The sequence below is a fragment of the Puma concolor genome, chromosome B1 (assembly GCF_028749965.1).
Source record: "Puma concolor isolate L17-30 chromosome B1, mPumCon1.1.hap2, whole genome shotgun sequence".
Taxonomy (NCBI): Eukaryota; Metazoa; Chordata; class Mammalia; order Carnivora; family Felidae; genus Puma; species Puma concolor.
In genome coordinates, this window is record NC_141670.1 from 70,288,618 (window position 1) to 70,307,443 (window position 18,826).

The 18,826-nt window shown below is 38.5% G+C and overlaps 1 protein-coding gene across 9 annotated transcripts in view; it reads right to left on the bottom strand.

Moving 5' to 3' along the window:
- TMEM144 (transmembrane protein 144) overlaps window positions 1-18,826 on the bottom strand; it is a 53,816-nt gene that overhangs the window by 21,880 nt on the left and 13,110 nt on the right. For 8 of the 9 annotated variants that reach the window (XM_086703997.1, XM_086703994.1, XM_086703999.1 and 5 more), the window contains 6 exons: window positions 16,414-16,585; window positions 13,914-14,036; window positions 11,834-11,933; window positions 9,845-9,925; window positions 2,922-3,003; window positions 941-1,017 (listed from right to left, as the gene is read on the bottom strand). In XM_086703997.1, coding sequence (XP_086560123.1) covers window positions 941-1,017; window positions 2,922-3,003; window positions 9,845-9,925; window positions 11,834-11,933; window positions 13,914-14,036; window positions 16,414-16,522 — 572 coding nt within the window. In that variant the 5' untranslated portion in view covers window positions 16,523-16,585. Of the gene's footprint in view, window positions 1-940; window positions 1,018-2,921; window positions 3,004-9,844; window positions 9,926-11,833; window positions 11,934-13,913; window positions 14,037-14,902; window positions 15,134-16,413; window positions 16,586-18,826 lie in introns of those variants that run through there. The other variant, XM_086704000.1, reaches the window with a different exon arrangement.

The following is an 18,826-nucleotide window of genomic DNA, read 5'->3' on the forward strand; positions in this document are numbered from 1 at the left end:
ACTTGAGAATTAAAAAATAAATATACATTAAAAATGGTTTTCTTAACAATCCCTTAAGAAGGGAGAAACTTTGTGAAAAAATGTGGTTTTTTTGAGAGACCGGTTTTACTTTGAAGCAAAAACAGCAACATGTTCATCTTCCAAAGCTTATTTGTGAGCTCATTCTTTCATTCACTCAATTGATTTAAACATTCATCGAGCATTTGTTATGCACCAGGCACTGCCTCTTTCCCACTGTGAGAATAGTGTACATACTAACAGAGGAAATGCTTTATATTCTTCAAGTGCTTATGTGTGTCACCACAGAAGGTCCAAAACAGTCATTGACTGTAAATCGCAAGCTATATGCTTACACATTTTCACATTTCTCTGCAAATCCAAAAACGTCCCACAAGGAACTCTAAAACACAGGGGCTGATGGTAAGCCAAACTCTCTCAGTCTTTATGATAGTGGGGGGTAGAAATACATGGACCCAGAGCATACTACTATATTTGAAAATGAATATCTTGAGATTATAAAATCATCTAGCACGTGAGTGTAGGGACTTCCAGCGGACGGCAGGCCTCCTGGGCAGTGCAGTATTAGAGAAGTGTATTGCCTAATTCGACTGTGATTGCTGAGAGCATATCGGTCACTCTGTGCTGTGGCCTATATTACCTCTTTTCCTTTAGGCACAAAATTGTTGCAAAATGAGATTGCTTTAGTCAGCTTCTTATTGGCCAGAGATACTGCACTAGCTTAAGAATTCCATGAAACACTGAGATCAAGGACCTCTGTACCTAAAAACTCAGCAGAGGACAAGAAGGTCTCTCCACCATCAAACTACAGGAGTCAGAGCTTATGTTACTATTTTCTTCTTGAACTCAGATGAGTATCACTTCACTCCAGTAACCCTTGCTTTACCCAAATATGAAAGAGAATAACGGAACCTCTTCTTACACTATGCGCTGTTGCAGTGTAGAGAGTTTATCCACCCAGGAATAGTCACGACAGGGATCTTGAATTTTGTTGATCACCTATTGAAAATATTGGCATGAACCAAAACAAAAACAGCACTCCTTGATAATCACATTGGTGACAAAAAGATTTTCAGTGTTTTTCTCTTCTTTCCCAAACATACTTTAAAATATGAACAATTGACATTATGCATTCTGATTCTGTGGATATCTCCAGACTCAAATGTTTCTGATTCTGTTCCTCTTTCATTCAGAATGGTTTGGCAGTTGGCAACTTCTCTGTTTAAATTTTTTCAGTTTAATACATGGCTACTTTGATACACCTATCAAAAGCAACAGAAGTTAACAATGCTTGTGTTTCTTTTGCATATTTTAGTAATCTGTTAAAAAAATTAGAACCAAGGAAAACTCAGACTCTTCTACGGAATACCTAAGATTGATAGGCAGTTTTTGCTTTTGTTTTTGTTTTTGTTTTTTTAACTGAATTACTTAATAAAACATGTCCAGCCATGTTTCATGATTAGGTTAATATTCTGAGTCAATAAAAATTATAGGCAAATTTATAATATTTATAATATTGAATATGATCATCTTTGCCTTTTGGCTAAAGTTTCCTTGATGTAATACTCTTACTGCTCTTGTAAGAGATAAGAAGTAAGATTTGAATTCTTTGTCGTGTGTTAAGTCAAGTTTTCCTTTGGCAATACTGCTTTCTTTTGTGATGAGGAGTTCATAATGTATGGCTGTGTAATACCCAATCATGCTGCTTATGTATCTTTACACTTGGTTTGCTCATATCCCTCCATCTTGCTTAGGAAAATCTAAGGCAGTTAGCCTACAATTTATCTTGTACCAGGTGGCATTTCTTTTCTCGTTCCCTCCCTTGGCTTGAAGAGTGGTTTGAAGATTCAGGAGGTATCCGAATCCATAGGGTAGGCAAGGAACATGGGAATGCTCCTTCACTCAGTCCCAATTTGTCCCTTCTCTCTGTGACATTTTCCAGAATAGAGATGTCTATGGGTTAGCAAATCTCTTTCCCTTATACTTCAGCTAATTATTAGTTAACTTTTCCAACCTAACTAAGGGTTCAGTCACCTTATTTGATGAGGGTTTTGATAGGGGAAGAGGGAAGAGAGAAGAAAATGTTAATTTTCAAGTAACAGGGAGCACCCTCAGGGAGGCAGTACGTCAGCGGGGGCGTGGGATTCCAGTTTCAGAGGGCATCTGGATAGCAATGGAGCCATGGAAGCTAGGAGAGATACTTGAAATAGAAAGGACTAGAGTCTGGGCTCATGGCAATGGGGGTTCGCCCTGAAGTCATTTCTGTGTATGTGGTCACTGGCACCTGTCTTCTGTCAGATCTCTTATAAATGTTGCCCCTATTTAATCTAGATTTGCTACTCCAGACTCATTTAGGTTCTTCAAACTCAACCAGTGATTTGTTACATATTTATTCTCTTTATCTTTGAGTGGAAAAGGATGTGGCGAAAAGAGAAAAAGGAAGAAAATCAAGTCCTACTCCAACTTCCCTATGACTTGATTTATCCTTTCACTGGCTGCCTTTGATCTATTTCCCACTACTCTCTCAGGGCCTTACTTTCAGACCTCCTTCCTCTCTCTTACTAAAGTAACTTTCACATTCTTCTTCAGCCTTTAGGGTCTTCTTATTACAGAAATCCTTAAGCCATTCCAAAATATGGGCTTGTTTATACATCTCCCAGTTGGGATCTACCAATAATAGATAGAAGTAGGTCTCTGTGATTGGTGAAAAGCTTTCCTGTGGCAATCTTGATGGATCGCTACCTAGACCTAACTATAATAAATATGTAATATGAAAACATATTTTAGACAGCCCGGATGAAGGAAAAAAAGAACTACTTTCCCATCTGTGTTTCAAATCTATGCACTTTCCTTTTACCTTAATTTTATGTTTCAAATCATATGGTTTTTCATATTCTACTCACATGCTCTGTCATTAATGGTGTGGTGTCCACAGAACTCGTGCTGCTTGGTATTTCACTTTTGATGAACAAGAATATGAAAGCACTGTAACAAAAGTAAATTTTAGTGATGGTTATCATAAGCCTGGTTCATATCAAACTGCCTGCATTTTTATGAGAAAACAGCTTAAATCTAGTCCTGACGATATGATTACTTCCAAACTGCCTCTTCAGTGGCCCTGTCATTTCTCTAGAACCGCCATTCTCTTTGGCATCTCTCATTGTCCTTAATTGCAACAAGTTAGAGGCTTAACTTATAAGATTTCCCCTCAAATCAGATTTTTCTCTTGATTTTATTGTTTCAGCCAATAGCTGCATCTTTCTTTTAATTCTTACTTAACTCTGAAATCACATGGTAAAAAAATTACCTTGAATGAAAACCACCTTGAATGACTATTTTGCACCTATGATGCCAATAAAACCCTAAAAGTTTAAGAGCATCCTCAGGTGGACAAACAATAGAAGACAGATAACCACTGATGTGAGTGCAGAACTATACAACCCCCACTGAGGACACTCTGGGGCCCTAGAACACGGAACACCCACACTCAGATGAGGCCACCTTCATGGTTACACAATGGGATGCTACATGGCTACAAAAAAAGAAATGAGGCTGACCTCTGTGCTCTGATATGGAAAGATCTCCAGAGTATATTTTAAGAAATAAAACACACACACATAAGTCTGATGATTTTTTCCCGTTTAGCATTCTCTCATAACGCATTGTCTATTCACGTCCAGTATCTTTGTAACAAATGTTTCACTTAACATTGACTTTTGAACCATGCAAATAGGTTAAAATGTGTTAATATACTGAATGAACTTCAGAAAATTGACACCTTTGGTATACTTTTGGCATTCCTTTAAAAAATTTTTTTATGTTTTTATTTTATTTTTTATTATTTATTTATTTATTTATTTATTTATTTACTTTTGAGTGAGAGACAGAGTGCAAATAGGGGAGGGGCAGAGAGGGAGACACAGAGTTCGAAGCAGGCTCCAGGCTCTGAGCTGTCAGCACAGTGCCTGATGTGGGGCTTGAACTCATGGACTGTGAGATCATGACTTGAGCTGAAGTCCGACGTTTAACCGACTGAGCCACCCAGATGCCCCTTGGCATTCCTTTTAAAAACATGCTTGCATTGTTCAAAAGTTAAGACAAGATAAGCTTTCAAAGTACATATGATGCTGAAATAGTGTAGGTAGCTAAGTGCACAATAGTGCATATAATGTGTTATTTTTTAAATACAAATTAAAATTTCTTAGTTTCCTTAGTTCAGTCTCTCACATGCTTTAAAATCTTGAATGGTTCCATATTCTTTTCTATTGCAAATTTAACTTTCCTTTTTGAATTTTATTACTCTCTGCATTATGTTCCTTACAACCTACTTGACATAGTTCTCCGCATGGACTTTCATCCCTGACCGGTCCCTGTTTCAGCTTCTCTTTCACCCTCTCCAACCACCTGCTCCTGCTTGTGTTTCTTCCTTAGCTAGACACACCACGAACTCCCCTTTTCTTATCCAAACTAAAGAAGAATTGAAGTGCTGAACTTGAGAAGAACCCTCCTCCCTCCCAGCTCAGTCCTCACAGAATCTTCCTCTTCTCTGAATCCCCACAACACTAAGGATAGTCATCACGTAATCCAGACCATTTACAAGTCGTTGTAAACTTTTTTCTCTACAGGTTTTCTAATTCAATGGAAGATATGATATCCTTCAAAGTTCTCAAAGTACGTAACACTCAGTAAAAATGAATGCATAAAACCTAATTAAATGTGTATTTCTTAGTTAAACATGTGCTTACATACATGTTAATTTGCAAAGCTATCATTAGACATTTCAACTGCATTTTCCTCACAAAGTTACAGTAAAAACCCTCTACTTTGAATTTTTTTTTCAACGTTTATTTATTTTTGGGACAGAGAGAGACAGAGCATGAGCGGGTGAGGGACAGAGAGAGAGGGAGACACAGAATCGGAAACAGGTTCCAGGCTCTGAGCCATCAGCCCAGAGCCCGACGCGGGGCTCGAACCCACGGACCGCGAGATCGTGACCTGGCTGAAGTCGGACGCTTAACCGACTGCGCCACCCAGGCGCCCCAAAACACTCTACTTTGTATCGACCAGTGTGTCTTCATAATAACAATACAGGATGGTAGAAATACTTGAAGGGTACCAATGTTTCTTCAAACAACTGTACGACTAGGCAACAAATCCATTAGCCTCTCTGACCCTCAGCTTTTTTTATCTAAGGAAATGGGGATGTACCCACTTTTTCATCTAAGGAAATGGGGGTGTACCCACTTAATTCTTTATAGAAAAGAATTCATAAAATTTTCAGTGTACTTTTTGGAACATGGTAAAATCTCAAAACAGGTTAGTAAATAAAGAGTCTATTGGGTGGAAGAGGGAGTTTTGAGCATGAGGAAAAAAAATCAAGACTAAGCAATCAGTGGTTCTTAGCTTGTGTGAGCAGTGTTTGTCATAAAATAGGTAAGTCATCTCGATTAGATCAAGAGGGGGTACAGGGCACTAAATTAAGACAAGGAAATGACATTTAATTTATGTATGTGAACATAAAACCAAATAGATCACAAGGCCTTTTGGGCTACAGACTTACAGAACTTGGTACAGTGTGTCAGACACAGAGTTTCACGATAAAGTCTAAGAATATTGTCAAAAGCATGGAAAAAAAATCAATATGTTTTACCTAGGGGTGCTTCTCTAAATTTTCAACCTTTCCAGTCCCCCTAGATTTGTGACCCTATACATCTTACTATTAGTAAAACTGGTGTATTTGTTTTTACACTCACAACTGAATTCAACAAACCTTTATTGAGCAGCTATTAAGTGTCAAGCACTGTGGCAAAGTCTAATGGTGATGGTGGGAGAGATGGTATAACAGAAATTAACAGACTTTGCCCTTCAGGATCTCGAAGTTCAAGGATAAAGGAACTGTATGAATAATATAGAACAGACCCTGAGAATTTCTGTAATAGAAGAAATACAAAATGCAGTGGAAGTTTAGGAATGACTCATTCGAATTAGGAAGAAATCAAGAAAACAACACATAAGATGGAAAATCTCCACTGATGTGTAAGGGTGGCCACAGAGGCTGAGGAAAGGGTCTTAGGGCTGAGGGAAATGTCTGCAGCATGTTGTGCTAAATAATCCTGACTCAATGACTTGACAATACAGGGACAAGGCTGATCTAAGAAGAAGGGTTGAATCTGTAACTGTGAAGGACATGCCAGATTAAGGAGACAGATTTATTCTGAATCCAATGGGGAGTCTTCCAAGGTTCTTAACCAGAAGAATGATGACTGATTTGATAGCAGATACGAGCAAGTTAATCCGGCAATAGGAAAAACTGGAATTAGGGAAAGTAGATGTGAGAGATTTTTATAATCATATATAGGTGGATATATCATAGGGAATAGGTGGAAAGGAGAGGAAGAGCCTGTGAAACATTAAGAAAAAAATTTGCAGCAGGATTAGATACAGGATGGGGTATGAAAGGAAAAAAACTCAAGATGACTAAGGTTTTGAATTTGAATAACTGTGGCTAATACATTCTACAAGAGGGGAAACACAGGATGAGGAAAGAGTCTGCAGGGAAGGGTAGAAAAAGAAAAGCAATTCTGACTGTGAAATACTGAAGGCAGAGAGAAAAGAACTAAATGTCTAGTGTTTGTGGAATGCTGACCATGTGCCTGACCCACCAGGGTCCTCTTCCGTGCCTTATCTCACTTCAGATTGGGTGCGAGGTGCCTGGGGGGCATCTATGTAGAGATAGAGATGTATAGCTTGGTCTGTAGTTAGATATAAGGACTGTGGCTCTGAAGAAAAGTAATGGCCAGAAGCAAAAATTGGATTTCCTCACAACACGACTCTCCAGGATAAGCAAGTTAAGTGAGAAAAAAACGGGGAACAGACTCAAGGATAATCCAAAGCATTTTTTAATTGGAAAGGAAATCTGCTTTTTTATGAACTCTGACTTCTGGATCTTCATTAAAGTTTAAGAGAACATTGTTTCTTAGTTTCAGCTCTACTCACATCACCCACCCTTATATATTCTCTCCTGAACCATGGATACTAGAAAGCTGAAAACTGTATCTTCCCAAACTGTATTAGCAGTTAGGTTTGCCAGGGGGAGGCATACAGATAGGCTTAAAGGTTGGGGGAAGCCATTTTGTTTTGATGGTGGCTCTGGTGGTTTCAGGAGCAGTGGTAACTCAGGGCAGAGGTAACCGTATTGATTGGAGAGTGAGCCCCAGGGCTTTGGGAAGAGCCCCTTCTCCTTCTGCTTCACTGGGCCTTATCACAACTTTGTAAAAAAATTCCCTATGTGAAATCCTCTGCTGTTTAAAATACACAGAGTGCGGGGCGCCTGGGTGGCTCAGTCGGTTGAGCGTCCGACTTCAGCTCAGCTCACGATCTCGCAGTCTGTGAGTTCGAGCCCCGCGTCAGGCTCTGGGCTGATGGCTCAGAGCCTGGAGCCTGCTTCCGATTCTGTGTCTCCCTCGCTCTCTGTCCCTCCCCCATTCATGCTCTGTCTCTCTCTGTCTCAAAAATAAATAAACGTTAAAAAAATTAAAAAAAAATAATAAATAAAATACACAGAGTGGTTTTGGTTGTAGAACCTGACTGATACTTACCTTACATATAGGAAAAATGTAAGGTTAGAAATCATCTAACCAATCCTTTAAAAACTGGACTGTATAGACAATAGGAGCAATGGCTTCAGTTTTAAAAAGAAAAGCAATATCCCAAACAAATGTGACTGCATTCCAAATTTCCTTATACTGGCCATGAAACTCCAAGATTTTTCAGTGGGTGCCCTTTGAACAAACTGATTTAACTGAGTTAAAATGATGAAATGAAAGTTTCCAGAAGGGCTGCTTGATAAAGAAACATAGAAGGGAGCTGGAATGCACTGCAGGAAGAGAGCATTACATTTCTGTACCACAGACCAAGCTTCAAACCAAGCTGCGTGATTCCCCAGGTGCACTGACTAGTTTACCACAGAGCTGAACAACACATGCCCACAGGGAAAACAGTAATTGAACATGAACTAGTTATTAATAAAAGTATGATTATTATAATAAAAATTACCCAATTTATAGAGGATTAGCCGTGTGCCTAGCAATATACAAAGCACTTAACATATTTCTATTCATTTCCTCTTCAACATATCTGACAAAGCTGGCACAATTATTATCCCCACTTTAACACCACATGAAGAAACCAAGGCTTGGAGAAATTAAGAGATTTGCCCAAGGTCATACCTGTAGAAGTGGTAGAACATGAATAATTTGCAATTTTAGAGAATGTGCACTTTCTTTTTTTTTTTTCAACATTTTTTTATTTATTTTTGGGATAGAGAGAGACAGAGCATGAACGGGGGAGGGGCAGAGAGAGAGGGAGACACAGAATCGGAAACAGGCTCCAGGCTCCGAGCCATCAGCCCAGAGCCTGACGCAGGGCTCGAACTCACGGACCGCGAGATCGTGACCTGGCTGAAGCCGGATGCTTAACCGACTGCGCCACCCAGGCGCCCCGAGAATGTGCACTTTCTAAAGAAAGAAGAAACATGGAGAGAAACAATGCCTGACGGACTGAGTAAATTGGCCTGAAATTACCATTAAGTCAAACCTAAGGCCCGCTGCATTACAATTTGGGGGTGTAAAGAAATTGTTTTTGAGAGAGATATTCAAAGCTAGTATGCTGTATGAATTGTACAAAATGCATAAAATCACCTCTAGCCAAAAATGTCAGGAATCTGCTATTTTAGAATAATCTATGTTATTTCTTCTCCAATTGGCCTGGAACCACTCTCTTAGGCAACATTTCAATGACAAAGAGATTGTTCCTGAATGTGGCTGGGGAAAAGCCATCATTGAAGGAGGAAGAGAAATATAGTGTTCTGTCCCTGAAGAATAAAAAAGTACTAAAATCTTTCCAGGCAGTGCCATCCATTATGTGAAGCACTGACAGGGTATATAAATGGAGTCGAGAAAGGAAAGGGGACTGAATTTAAGGTGACCTAATTCCTGTTGGAGTTTTATTGATTGACCACTGCCATATAGAGATTTAAAGTCATTTTCATCCTCATTCATATAGTGCATACCACTAGATACAGATACATCCAAAAATACATATTTATATGAGTATGTGTTTTCATACATGAGACAGTAGTTATCTAACCGGGGTAAGAAGAAGAGATTAGGTGGCAGGAATGTGGAAACTCTGTGGCAAAGAGTAAGTAAGTAATGCTAAGAGGAGAGAATCAATGACTATTCCAGGGGCATCATAACATTTATTAATATAGTATTTAAAAAAAAATTTTTAATGTTTGTTTATTTTTGAGAGAGAGAGCAACAGAGTGTGAGGGGGGAGGGGCAGAGAGAGAGGGAGACACAGAATCTGAAGGAGGCTCCAGGCTCTGAGCTGTCAGCACAGAGCCCGACGCGGGGCTCGAACCCATGAACCGTGAGATCATGACCTGAGCTGAAGTCGGACGCTTAACTGACTGAGCCACCCAGGCACACCTATATAGTATTTTTTAGTTTGCAAAATAATGTGCCATTTGATTCTAATTCATGAGCTATGTACTGTGATTTTTCTAAAAAGTCACAGATAATGAAAATGAGCTTCAAAGCAGCTGATTTTCCTGAAGTCTCAGAGCTTTTGAGAACTAAAACGGGGCCTGTGACCCCAGACCTGACCTTTTTGTCCTCAAAATATGTGAACGTAGATAAAGAATCTGAGGACAAATCATGTCACTTTCATGAAACACAGGCTTAAAAAAATGTAAACACACTGAGATCTCTGAAAGATATTCTAGATGTCTGGAAGAACAGTTAAATTAGAAATGACTGTATACCTTACTACCGATAATCCAGCTCCAATGTAATTTAGCACTGGTTTTGACACTTCTTCTGCATCCATTCCAAACCAGCCAAACCTAGAATTGAGAAAGTTACATCACATTTTTTTGAAAATGTGTTCATCATAGTGTTTAAGAGCATGGACTCAGGGTCAGATTCCTGGATTCAAATCCTAAATCCCTCTCTTACTAACTGTGACTTGAGTAAGTTAACTATGTTTACTGTGCTCAATTCCCCATGTTTAAAATGGGGTACCCATATGGTCGGTATAATTATTATACATATACCTTCCTTCATATGAAGATTCAGTGAGTTAGTATATGTAAATTTGGATGTTCTTTTCTTATTAAGACTAAGGAAGAAGGAAGACAAAATAAATGATTGAGTAATTGAATGCCGATTCATTGGCTGCAATTTTGTATAGGGTTTATTGAAACAGACTTTTTTTTTCAATATATGAAAATTGTTTTCCATACAACACCCAGTGCTCATCCCAAAAGGTGCCCTCCTCAATACCCATCACCCCCCCTCCCCTCCCTCCTACCCCCCATCAACCCTCAATTTGTTCTCAGTTTTTATGAAACAGACTTTTAAATAACTGCTTGGTTAAAGATCACTCCTTTTTGGCATCACCTTAATTTTTTTTTTTTTTTTCATGGCTTGACTTTATAGCGATGATTACCAACAATCACTGTGAACCATTCAGGGCAAGAGTGAAAGAGGCAATAACAAAAAGCAAAAGAAAATAGCACTTGTAAGGTTGGAGGTCAGTTTGTTTTGTTATTACTGAGGTTGTTATAATGCTTTGAGAGGGAAGAGGAGAACAAAAAATAAGGTAAGGGTGACATCCTCCCTGCTTCTTCTTTTTTTTAGTTTATTTATTTATTTTGAGAGAGAGAGAGAGAGAGAGAGAGAGAGAGAGAATTCCAAGCAGGCTCTGCACTGTCAGCACACAGCCCGATGTGGGGCTTGAACTCACAAACCGTGAGATTATAACCTGAGCTGAAACCAAGAGTCGGACGCTTAACCGACTGAGTCACCCAGGCACCCTGACATCTTCCCTTCTACTTGTCTTCCCAAACTCCACTTAAGTGTTCATTTTAATGCTTAACAAGGGCAGCACAAATAGAACTTTCTATGATGATGGGGCACTTCTACTGGTGCACTGTATACCAGGGTAATTTCTAGCCATATACGGCTATTGAGCTCTTGGTATATGGGTAGTGTGGCTGTGAAACTGAATGTTTAATTTTATCAAATTTTAATTAATTGAACTTTGAATATAAATGGACACATATGGCTTCTGGTGACCCTGTTGGACCCCTCTGGAGCTGAGGTTGGCATACTTTTTGCTAAAGGGCCAGAGAGTAAACACTTTAGGCTTTGGGAGCCAGATTGTCTCTCGTGAGCCAGACCGTCTACTCAACTCTACCACTATAGTGTAAAAGCAGTCATAGACAAAACGTAAATGGATGGGTTTGTTTGTGTTACAAGAAAACTTTATTTATAAAAATGGCTGGTTTGGTGACCCTGACCCAGGCTCTAGAAAGAAGATGTGCTTTAAGACTAGAAGGCCTGGATTTGAAGCATATCTTATTCATTCTGTGATATTCAGCAGGTTATTCAACCTGTTTGGTAGCTCTCTAATAAGGTAGTGCTTGCCTCATCTTTGTAAAAATGAGAGGAGAATGATGCATATAATGTGTCCAGCAAATTGTCACACAACAAAAAGGGAAAATAAACACCAGTTCCTCTCTTCCTTTTTCTGTTCTAAGGAGATAATTCTTTACTATATCTTAACCAATATCTAGACCAGATATTAGAACTTAGAGCAAAGAATAATTATAAGTAGCATATTTTATGTGTATGTCTTATCAGCTATAATCTCTGTGAGGTTAAGAACCATTATTCCTCTCAGCTAGCCCAATCCCTACGACTTGTCTTACATGAGTGTAGAGAATCTTACAGAAATTGTTTTCTGTTACCTTGAGCTTGCCCAGCCAGTTAAGGCATTAAAAGATCCCCAGATTAATATTCCAAGGCCTAAACCAATGGTTTTGATAATTGGGACAACAGCAATATTCCCTGTAGATGTAACATACAGAAAAAAATATGTTATTTCTAATAGAAAAAAATACATTTACAAATTGAATTAGTTTTTAACTTCAACTGAAGCTTATGAGATTTTGACAAATTTAGTAAAGTACAATTCCTTACTTTTTAAATAAAATAACTACATTTTTGGCATTGAACTCATGGTTATGATTGCTAAAAGAAATAAACATAAGACAAAAGCTTACAAAGAAAAATATTAAATTAGCTCTTTGCCTAGTAGCACCAATGCTTTTTATCCTTCACATAGGTCTCTATTCTGTAACTTTTTGCAGAAGCTGTAATGATAAAATTAGTGTCAACAGTAAAATTAGTCTTAGACTTGAACCAGGGCCACCACTGGTAGAAGTTTCTGGCCCAATATGGCCCCAGACTTTGCTCTTCCATGCTCATTGACTTGTCTTTTGGAATCCTGCATTCATTGCTTTGTGCTCTGGAAGGTCACTCAAGGCCAAATGCATGATTTTTTTTTTTTGTTTTTTGTTTTGTGTTTTTTTTTTACAATTCTTAACCTTTCAGCAGTCTGGCTTCAGTCCTGCAATCGCCTTTTAAAAGGTTTCCTCTCGTAGCTTCCAAGATGCCTTCATTTCCTGATTCCCTCCTCTCTCTCTTTAGCTCTTTCACTGTTTGCTCTCTCTCGGCATATTTTCTGGATTTAGATGCCCCTTAAGTATTTTCCCCTGAACACATTCTTCTTCTTGCTATATTCTTCTTTGGGTACTTGACCTAATTTCAGGATTTCAGCTGTCAGTTAGAGACACATAGTCCCAGCGGTATTGTTCTAGCCTGGACTTTCTCCAGAGTTTTAGTGCTATGCTCCCACCACTATGAGAGGCCTCCAACCAGAGGTCCTCCACTGTGGGAATGTCAGGAACTTCAGACTCAAAAGGTCCTAAGCTGAACTATCCTTTTTCTTTTTGGACACATACCTCTCTGTATTTTCAGCACTCATGTCAATGGTACCACCACCCTCCTCATCACCTATAATAAAATCCCTACATCATCACTCGTTGCTCCCTTTCCTCAACTCCCCATATCCATTCAGTTACTATGACCTATTTCATCCACATCTGCAACATTTCTCAAATTATAGCCCTCTCCACTGAATCCCAAAGGAAACTGCTGGGTGATTATAAATACTTTAGTTGTGATAAAGATCTGGAGGATAGATGGATGCTTTCTTTCTTGCCCTCTCCCCATTAAACATAATAAACATGATCATGTGAATGGAAATTTAAAAGTGAACTCTTTTGTCCTCCAACTCATGAACTTCACTAAATCATTTAATTCTGCAGAGACTCAAAATAAGTGGGTACCCAATACATTGTTAACATTTTAGAATTTATTTGCTTTTAATCAAATTAACCCCTGAAGAGCCTTGATACTTTGAATTCGTTTTGCCAAATGGAATAGAAATCTTCTGGAATGTATTTATATTAATGGAAGAAAACCATCCTGACTGTCCAAGCAAAGGTACACATTCTTATATAGTTTCAGGAATTGATAAAGCAACAAAAGGAATATTTTTGCTTTTATTTTTTTGCCAGTACTTTTGAAATGATAATGTGTGCCTGTTTGCCTACATTTAAGGACAAATCTTAAAAATATATATTAGTAGAGGCTACTATTAAAAAATATTTTATGATAAACATAGAGAAAAAAAGGCTGGAGCACTTGAACTAATATATGAGTTATGCTTGAATAGATAGGGAACAACTGAAATATATTTGCTATAATTGTCTACCAAGAACTAAGAAAGAAATCATTAAGAGGAAAAAAGAAATGCACCCAAAATATTTATGCAGCATCTGAATGAAAGAAACAAAATTAATTTCTAGTATCTATGACTAAGGATTGCTCAAAATTGCTGTTGATGCTATTTTCTTTTACTGTGAATCAGAGTCATTTTGATCGGTATTAAATGATTAAAGAATAAATTATATCATACATTACCTGTTGCCCAAATGCAGCCCCCAACCATTGCAAAAGGCCAAAATTTAGGGCAATGTAGTATCAGATTGACCGCCAGGGCAATCATCCATATGGCAGCACAAAGTACCCACTGGAGAAACATTCCTGGAAATAAGAGAAATTGGTTTCTGTTGTTCAAACTGATTTGAATAAATTTAATGGTTGGAAATATCAAAGAGATATTATTATAGGAATAGCTGCAACTTATCGAATGCCTGTACGTGGGTACTTCGTACATTGAACTTTTACAACTGTTAAGCATCGTAATTAACCCTAGTTTGAAGATGGAGAAGATGAATGTGAGATGAAGCAACTTGGCTAAACAGCTAATGGTTTGTAGATCTTGAACTTAAACCTAGGCTGTTGACTCTGAAGCTTACCAAATACAGTGCATTCCTGCCTAAGATTCTTTTGTTTGTTTGTTTGTTTGACCTGTTAGATACATTAAGAATTTTCTACCAAAGAGTATTGGCAAGACCAAGTCTATATACCTTTATTCAGATGCTGCACTTATTGCCACCTCTCACTAAAACACAGCATTAAGAATTACAGAACAGCATAACAGTAATTTAAACCTTCAGGGATCATTTGTGCCACCCTTGGGATAAAAATAAAGCCATTTATGGCCACACATAGACCTCCTACAGTTAGCGTTGAATGCCTGTGATGAGCCAGACATTACAAACCTGAGAATAAGCGTTCTGGGTCAGGGAATTCTCTTTCTGGGCTCTGGGTTGCCATTTGCTGCCAGTTATCCGAAGATGACATGGAGATATGAGGCATATCTCTACCTGACGCCTCTGTACCACCAAGGGTTTAGGGATTAAAAGGTTAAAGAAAAAGTCTACACTGGAAGAAAGACTAGGGCAGTTATAACTCAGTGTAGCTACTCTGACTCTAACTGGGGAAGATTTTTGCCTATTTCCATTCAATTTCATGTTGGGGGAGAGAAAAAAAAAATGGCTGTTAACCTCTAAGACAAAAAAGGAAGATCGCAGAGATGAGAGGGAACTTCATTTGACAAGTTCTTCATTTCACAAATGAGAAATTGAGAACAAAAGAGCTGATGAGACTTGCCCAGGATCACACAGTTGTTGAGAGACACCTAAAAACCAGTTCCTCTACCCCTTCAAATATATTTTGTTCTTCTTTTAGTAGTTTCCATTTCCATCCTAACTCCAAAGAAAAAGAGAAGAAAAGCTCTGGAAGAAAAAAGATTTGTAATTCTATTGTTTAATTAAGTAACAAGGTCTAAGGAACTGAGGGGATAACACAACTGTTTCCCACCCAGGCGTTCAGTGTAACATCTCCAGTTCTTTCTCCTGGCTACAATACAGGGCATGTGGCAAATATGGGGCGTCTGGGTGGCTCTGTCAGTTAAGCCACCGACTTTGGCTCAGGTCATGACCTCATGGTTCGGTTGGTAGGTTTCGGCCCCACGGAGGGCTCTGTGCTGACAGCTTGGAGCCTAGAGCCTGCTTCGGATTCTGTCTCCCTCTCGCTCTCTGCCCCTCCCCCACTTGTGCTCTCTCATTCTCAAAAATAAGTAACTAAATATTAAACAAATAATAAAGGCAAGTAGATTTTTAAAAAAGGAAAAAAAAACCCTCTTTCTTCTTTTTCCCTGAAGTTCACATTACTGTCAAGTCGACTGTAGTGTGCCATGTCTAGAAACACTGAACTATGCAAAGTCGTATAATAAACACTACAGAGTTTTTATGGGGAAAAGGGTACAAAACTCAAAAGTTTCATCAACGCATATGAAAAGCAAAGACAAGAACCTAATAAAAATGGTAGTACAGTTTTACACTGGCTAAGCGGTGAAGAAATTCACAAGTATTAAAATAAACATGGCACTTTAACTTGAAAAAGACTTGAGGTTTGCTTATAGAAGTGGGCATTGCAAGTGTGGCAGCTTGTGAGCTTTTGTGAAGTTGGTGGATGGGGGGGTCCTAACACCAGACGTGAATGGGTGTGGTGCTGATGGAGCTGGGGGATGTTGAGGAGTGCGTGCGCAAGTGCGTCTTGTGCCTTACCGTGCATCTTTATTCATCTGGGTGCAGTTTTCTGTGTTCACCTAGTGTCGTAGCAGAGTCGAAATCATACCTAAGCACAAAATTCATTTCGTGCTCAAACTGTTCTCTATCATACGAAGCTTGTTTGAAATTCGTGTTTTCGAAACAAGTGTATATTAGTAGCACTGACTAACTTCCTTTTTTTGTAAACATAAGAGATACGGCTAAAAAGCCTTCCTGATGGTCTCTCTCCTAGCTTTACCGTGACACACAATTCTAAGATTATCCTATACTGACTAAATCTCAGATAAACTGGCATGAGCATTATTAAATGATGTATCTTAAGCTCTATTCATTTGGCACCAGGTACAAGAAAATTGGTAGCCATCATTAAAACAAAAGACCGAAAAAGGGAACTTCACGTTTGAAAAGAATATAAAGTTGGCGTATTAAGGAAAAATAATTACCATCACCAGTATCATATTTTTTGAGTGGTACAAAGTTTGAGCCAAACAAAAGGACAGCCACAGAAGAGGAGATGAAACCAGTGGTTAAGTCTGTTCCATTATTGCTCATGGTTCCAGTACTGCCCAAGAGTGAGCCAGTTCACTTTAGACTTGATGCACTTTTCAAGAGCTTCTGAAATAAAATAAAAATAAGACAACTAAGAAGTTGTGAATCTGTGAGCAAGTTGTGACTTATATGTGATATTTATTGAGATTTTCCAAAGCATGCTAAGATTCCTTCCTCCAAATAAAAAGTTAGGACGTTATGAAATTATGTATTCTGTTTACATTCCATGTTCATTCATCTGTTGTTTTGTTTATTTTACCAACAGATACTTTTTGATCACTAATCTACAATTAAAAAAAAAAAACTTTGGGGGCGCCTGAGCGGCTCTCAGGTTAAGCGTCTGAATCCTGATTTCAGATCAGTCATGCTCTTACAGTTGTGAGATCGAGCCCTAAGTCAGCCTCTGAGATGGGCATGGAGCCTGCTTAAGATTCTCTCTCTCTCCCTCTGCCCCTTCCCTGTTCACGTTCTCTCTCTCTCTTTCTCTCAAAAACAAAACCCAGGGGCGCCTGGGTGCCTCAGTCGGTTGAGCAGCCGACTTCGGCTCAGGTCATGATTTCGCGGTCCGCGAGTTTGAGCCCCGCGTCGGGCTCTGTGCTAATAGCTCAGAGCCTGGAGCCTGTTTCAGATTCTGTGTCTCCCTCTCTCTGACCCTCCCCCGTTCATGCTCTGTCTCTCTCTCTGTCTCAAAAATAAATAAACGTTAAAAAAAATTAAAAAAAAAAAAAAAAACAAAACCCAAAAGAAAAACTTTTTTTCAGAGCTCGAAAACCTTATTTCTTCCAAACCCTGGAGACTATTCTTATTATATTATAAAAAAAATTTCTCTTGTGTAGGCTGACTAGTAAAATGAAAAGATTTGTGGGCCAGGGCTCAGTTTACTTCAGTTGTGTGACAATCAAACTCACACAAATCTCACACACAAATCTCAGTGCCTCCAAAGCAAATCGGAGCCTGAGGACACATTTAGGTTCTATTGCTGCTACACACTCAGGATCACCTAGAGGCAAAGGCACTTATCAGTAGTGCCCTCAGGGTCTGTATTTGTTTAAGCGACTCATGAAACTTTGTATCTTTCTGACTTAAAAAAAAATGAACAGATAGAAGAATCCTTTAAAGATCTCTTCAAGAATTTCTTAAGTCTCTTCAAGATTTCCATCCTTGAAGAATCCCTTCAGGAATCTCCTACAGTATAAGATCAACAGTGGTATGATGCGAAATAGCTTCACCTGGTCAGCAGAACTATGTGAGGCAGCTATTCGGCTACCTGTGAAAACTGGTGGCCACTAGCCACATATAGATAGCTAAATTTTCATTAAAAGGAAGAAAAGAACATTCAGTTCCTTAGCCAAGCTAACTAAATATCAAATGCTTGATAGCCACAGATAGCCAGTAGTTACCATTCTGGGCAAGGCAGATTATAGAACATTTCCACCATTGCAGAAAGTTCTATTGGACTGCACTGATAAGCTTATTAAAAAGTTCTGGTTCCCTATGATGAAAAGGACCAAAGCCACAAATACCCAAGAATCAGATATTTTTCATAACATTTGGAAAAGGCTATTGAACGTAATTCACCCTTTTAGTTGTCGAGGTGAGAAAAAAATAACACAAAAAAGTCATTTTATCACAGGAGGTAATCAATCAGTCTTTCCACAATACCATTTTGAAATCACATTTTGCACCTTGACGTTTTGGTTCACCTCACCTCTTTAAGCCCTTTGGAATAGAATTTAAGATAATCCAGCCTTTCTTTTCCTCCAAACTTAATGCAGTGATGACTTCTTGTGGATATGTATGGAATAAAGTATATCTGAAATCGACCTTCCTTGTTATTTTTTTTATAGTGATAATATTTACTTTAAAGGTGTTTCATTTTTCCATCTATTGTTCCTTATGTGTTCTTGCAGAGAATATTAAAAAAAACCCTACCAACTATATATATATATATATATATATATATATATATATATATATATATTCTTTGGCATCATTACGGATAATTTCACTGAAAACAGGGATAGCTTCAAAACTGCTCAATGAATCTTAGCAAGAAAAACATCTATTTGAAATTGTATGTGCTTTCTTAAAACAAACCCAAACAAATGCTGGTAAGACAATCTCTCCCATGGGGATGTAGTTGAGGAAGAGATGTTGAGACATACAGAAACACGGACATAGTAACACTACTTCAATAAAAATAATAGTCTTACTGTGAAGCACAAAGAAAGTTTTGGCCCTGCAATGGCTTACACGGGCTATTGTTCAAGAGTCAGGCAGGTGGATTGCTGCTAAGATGTCAGCACA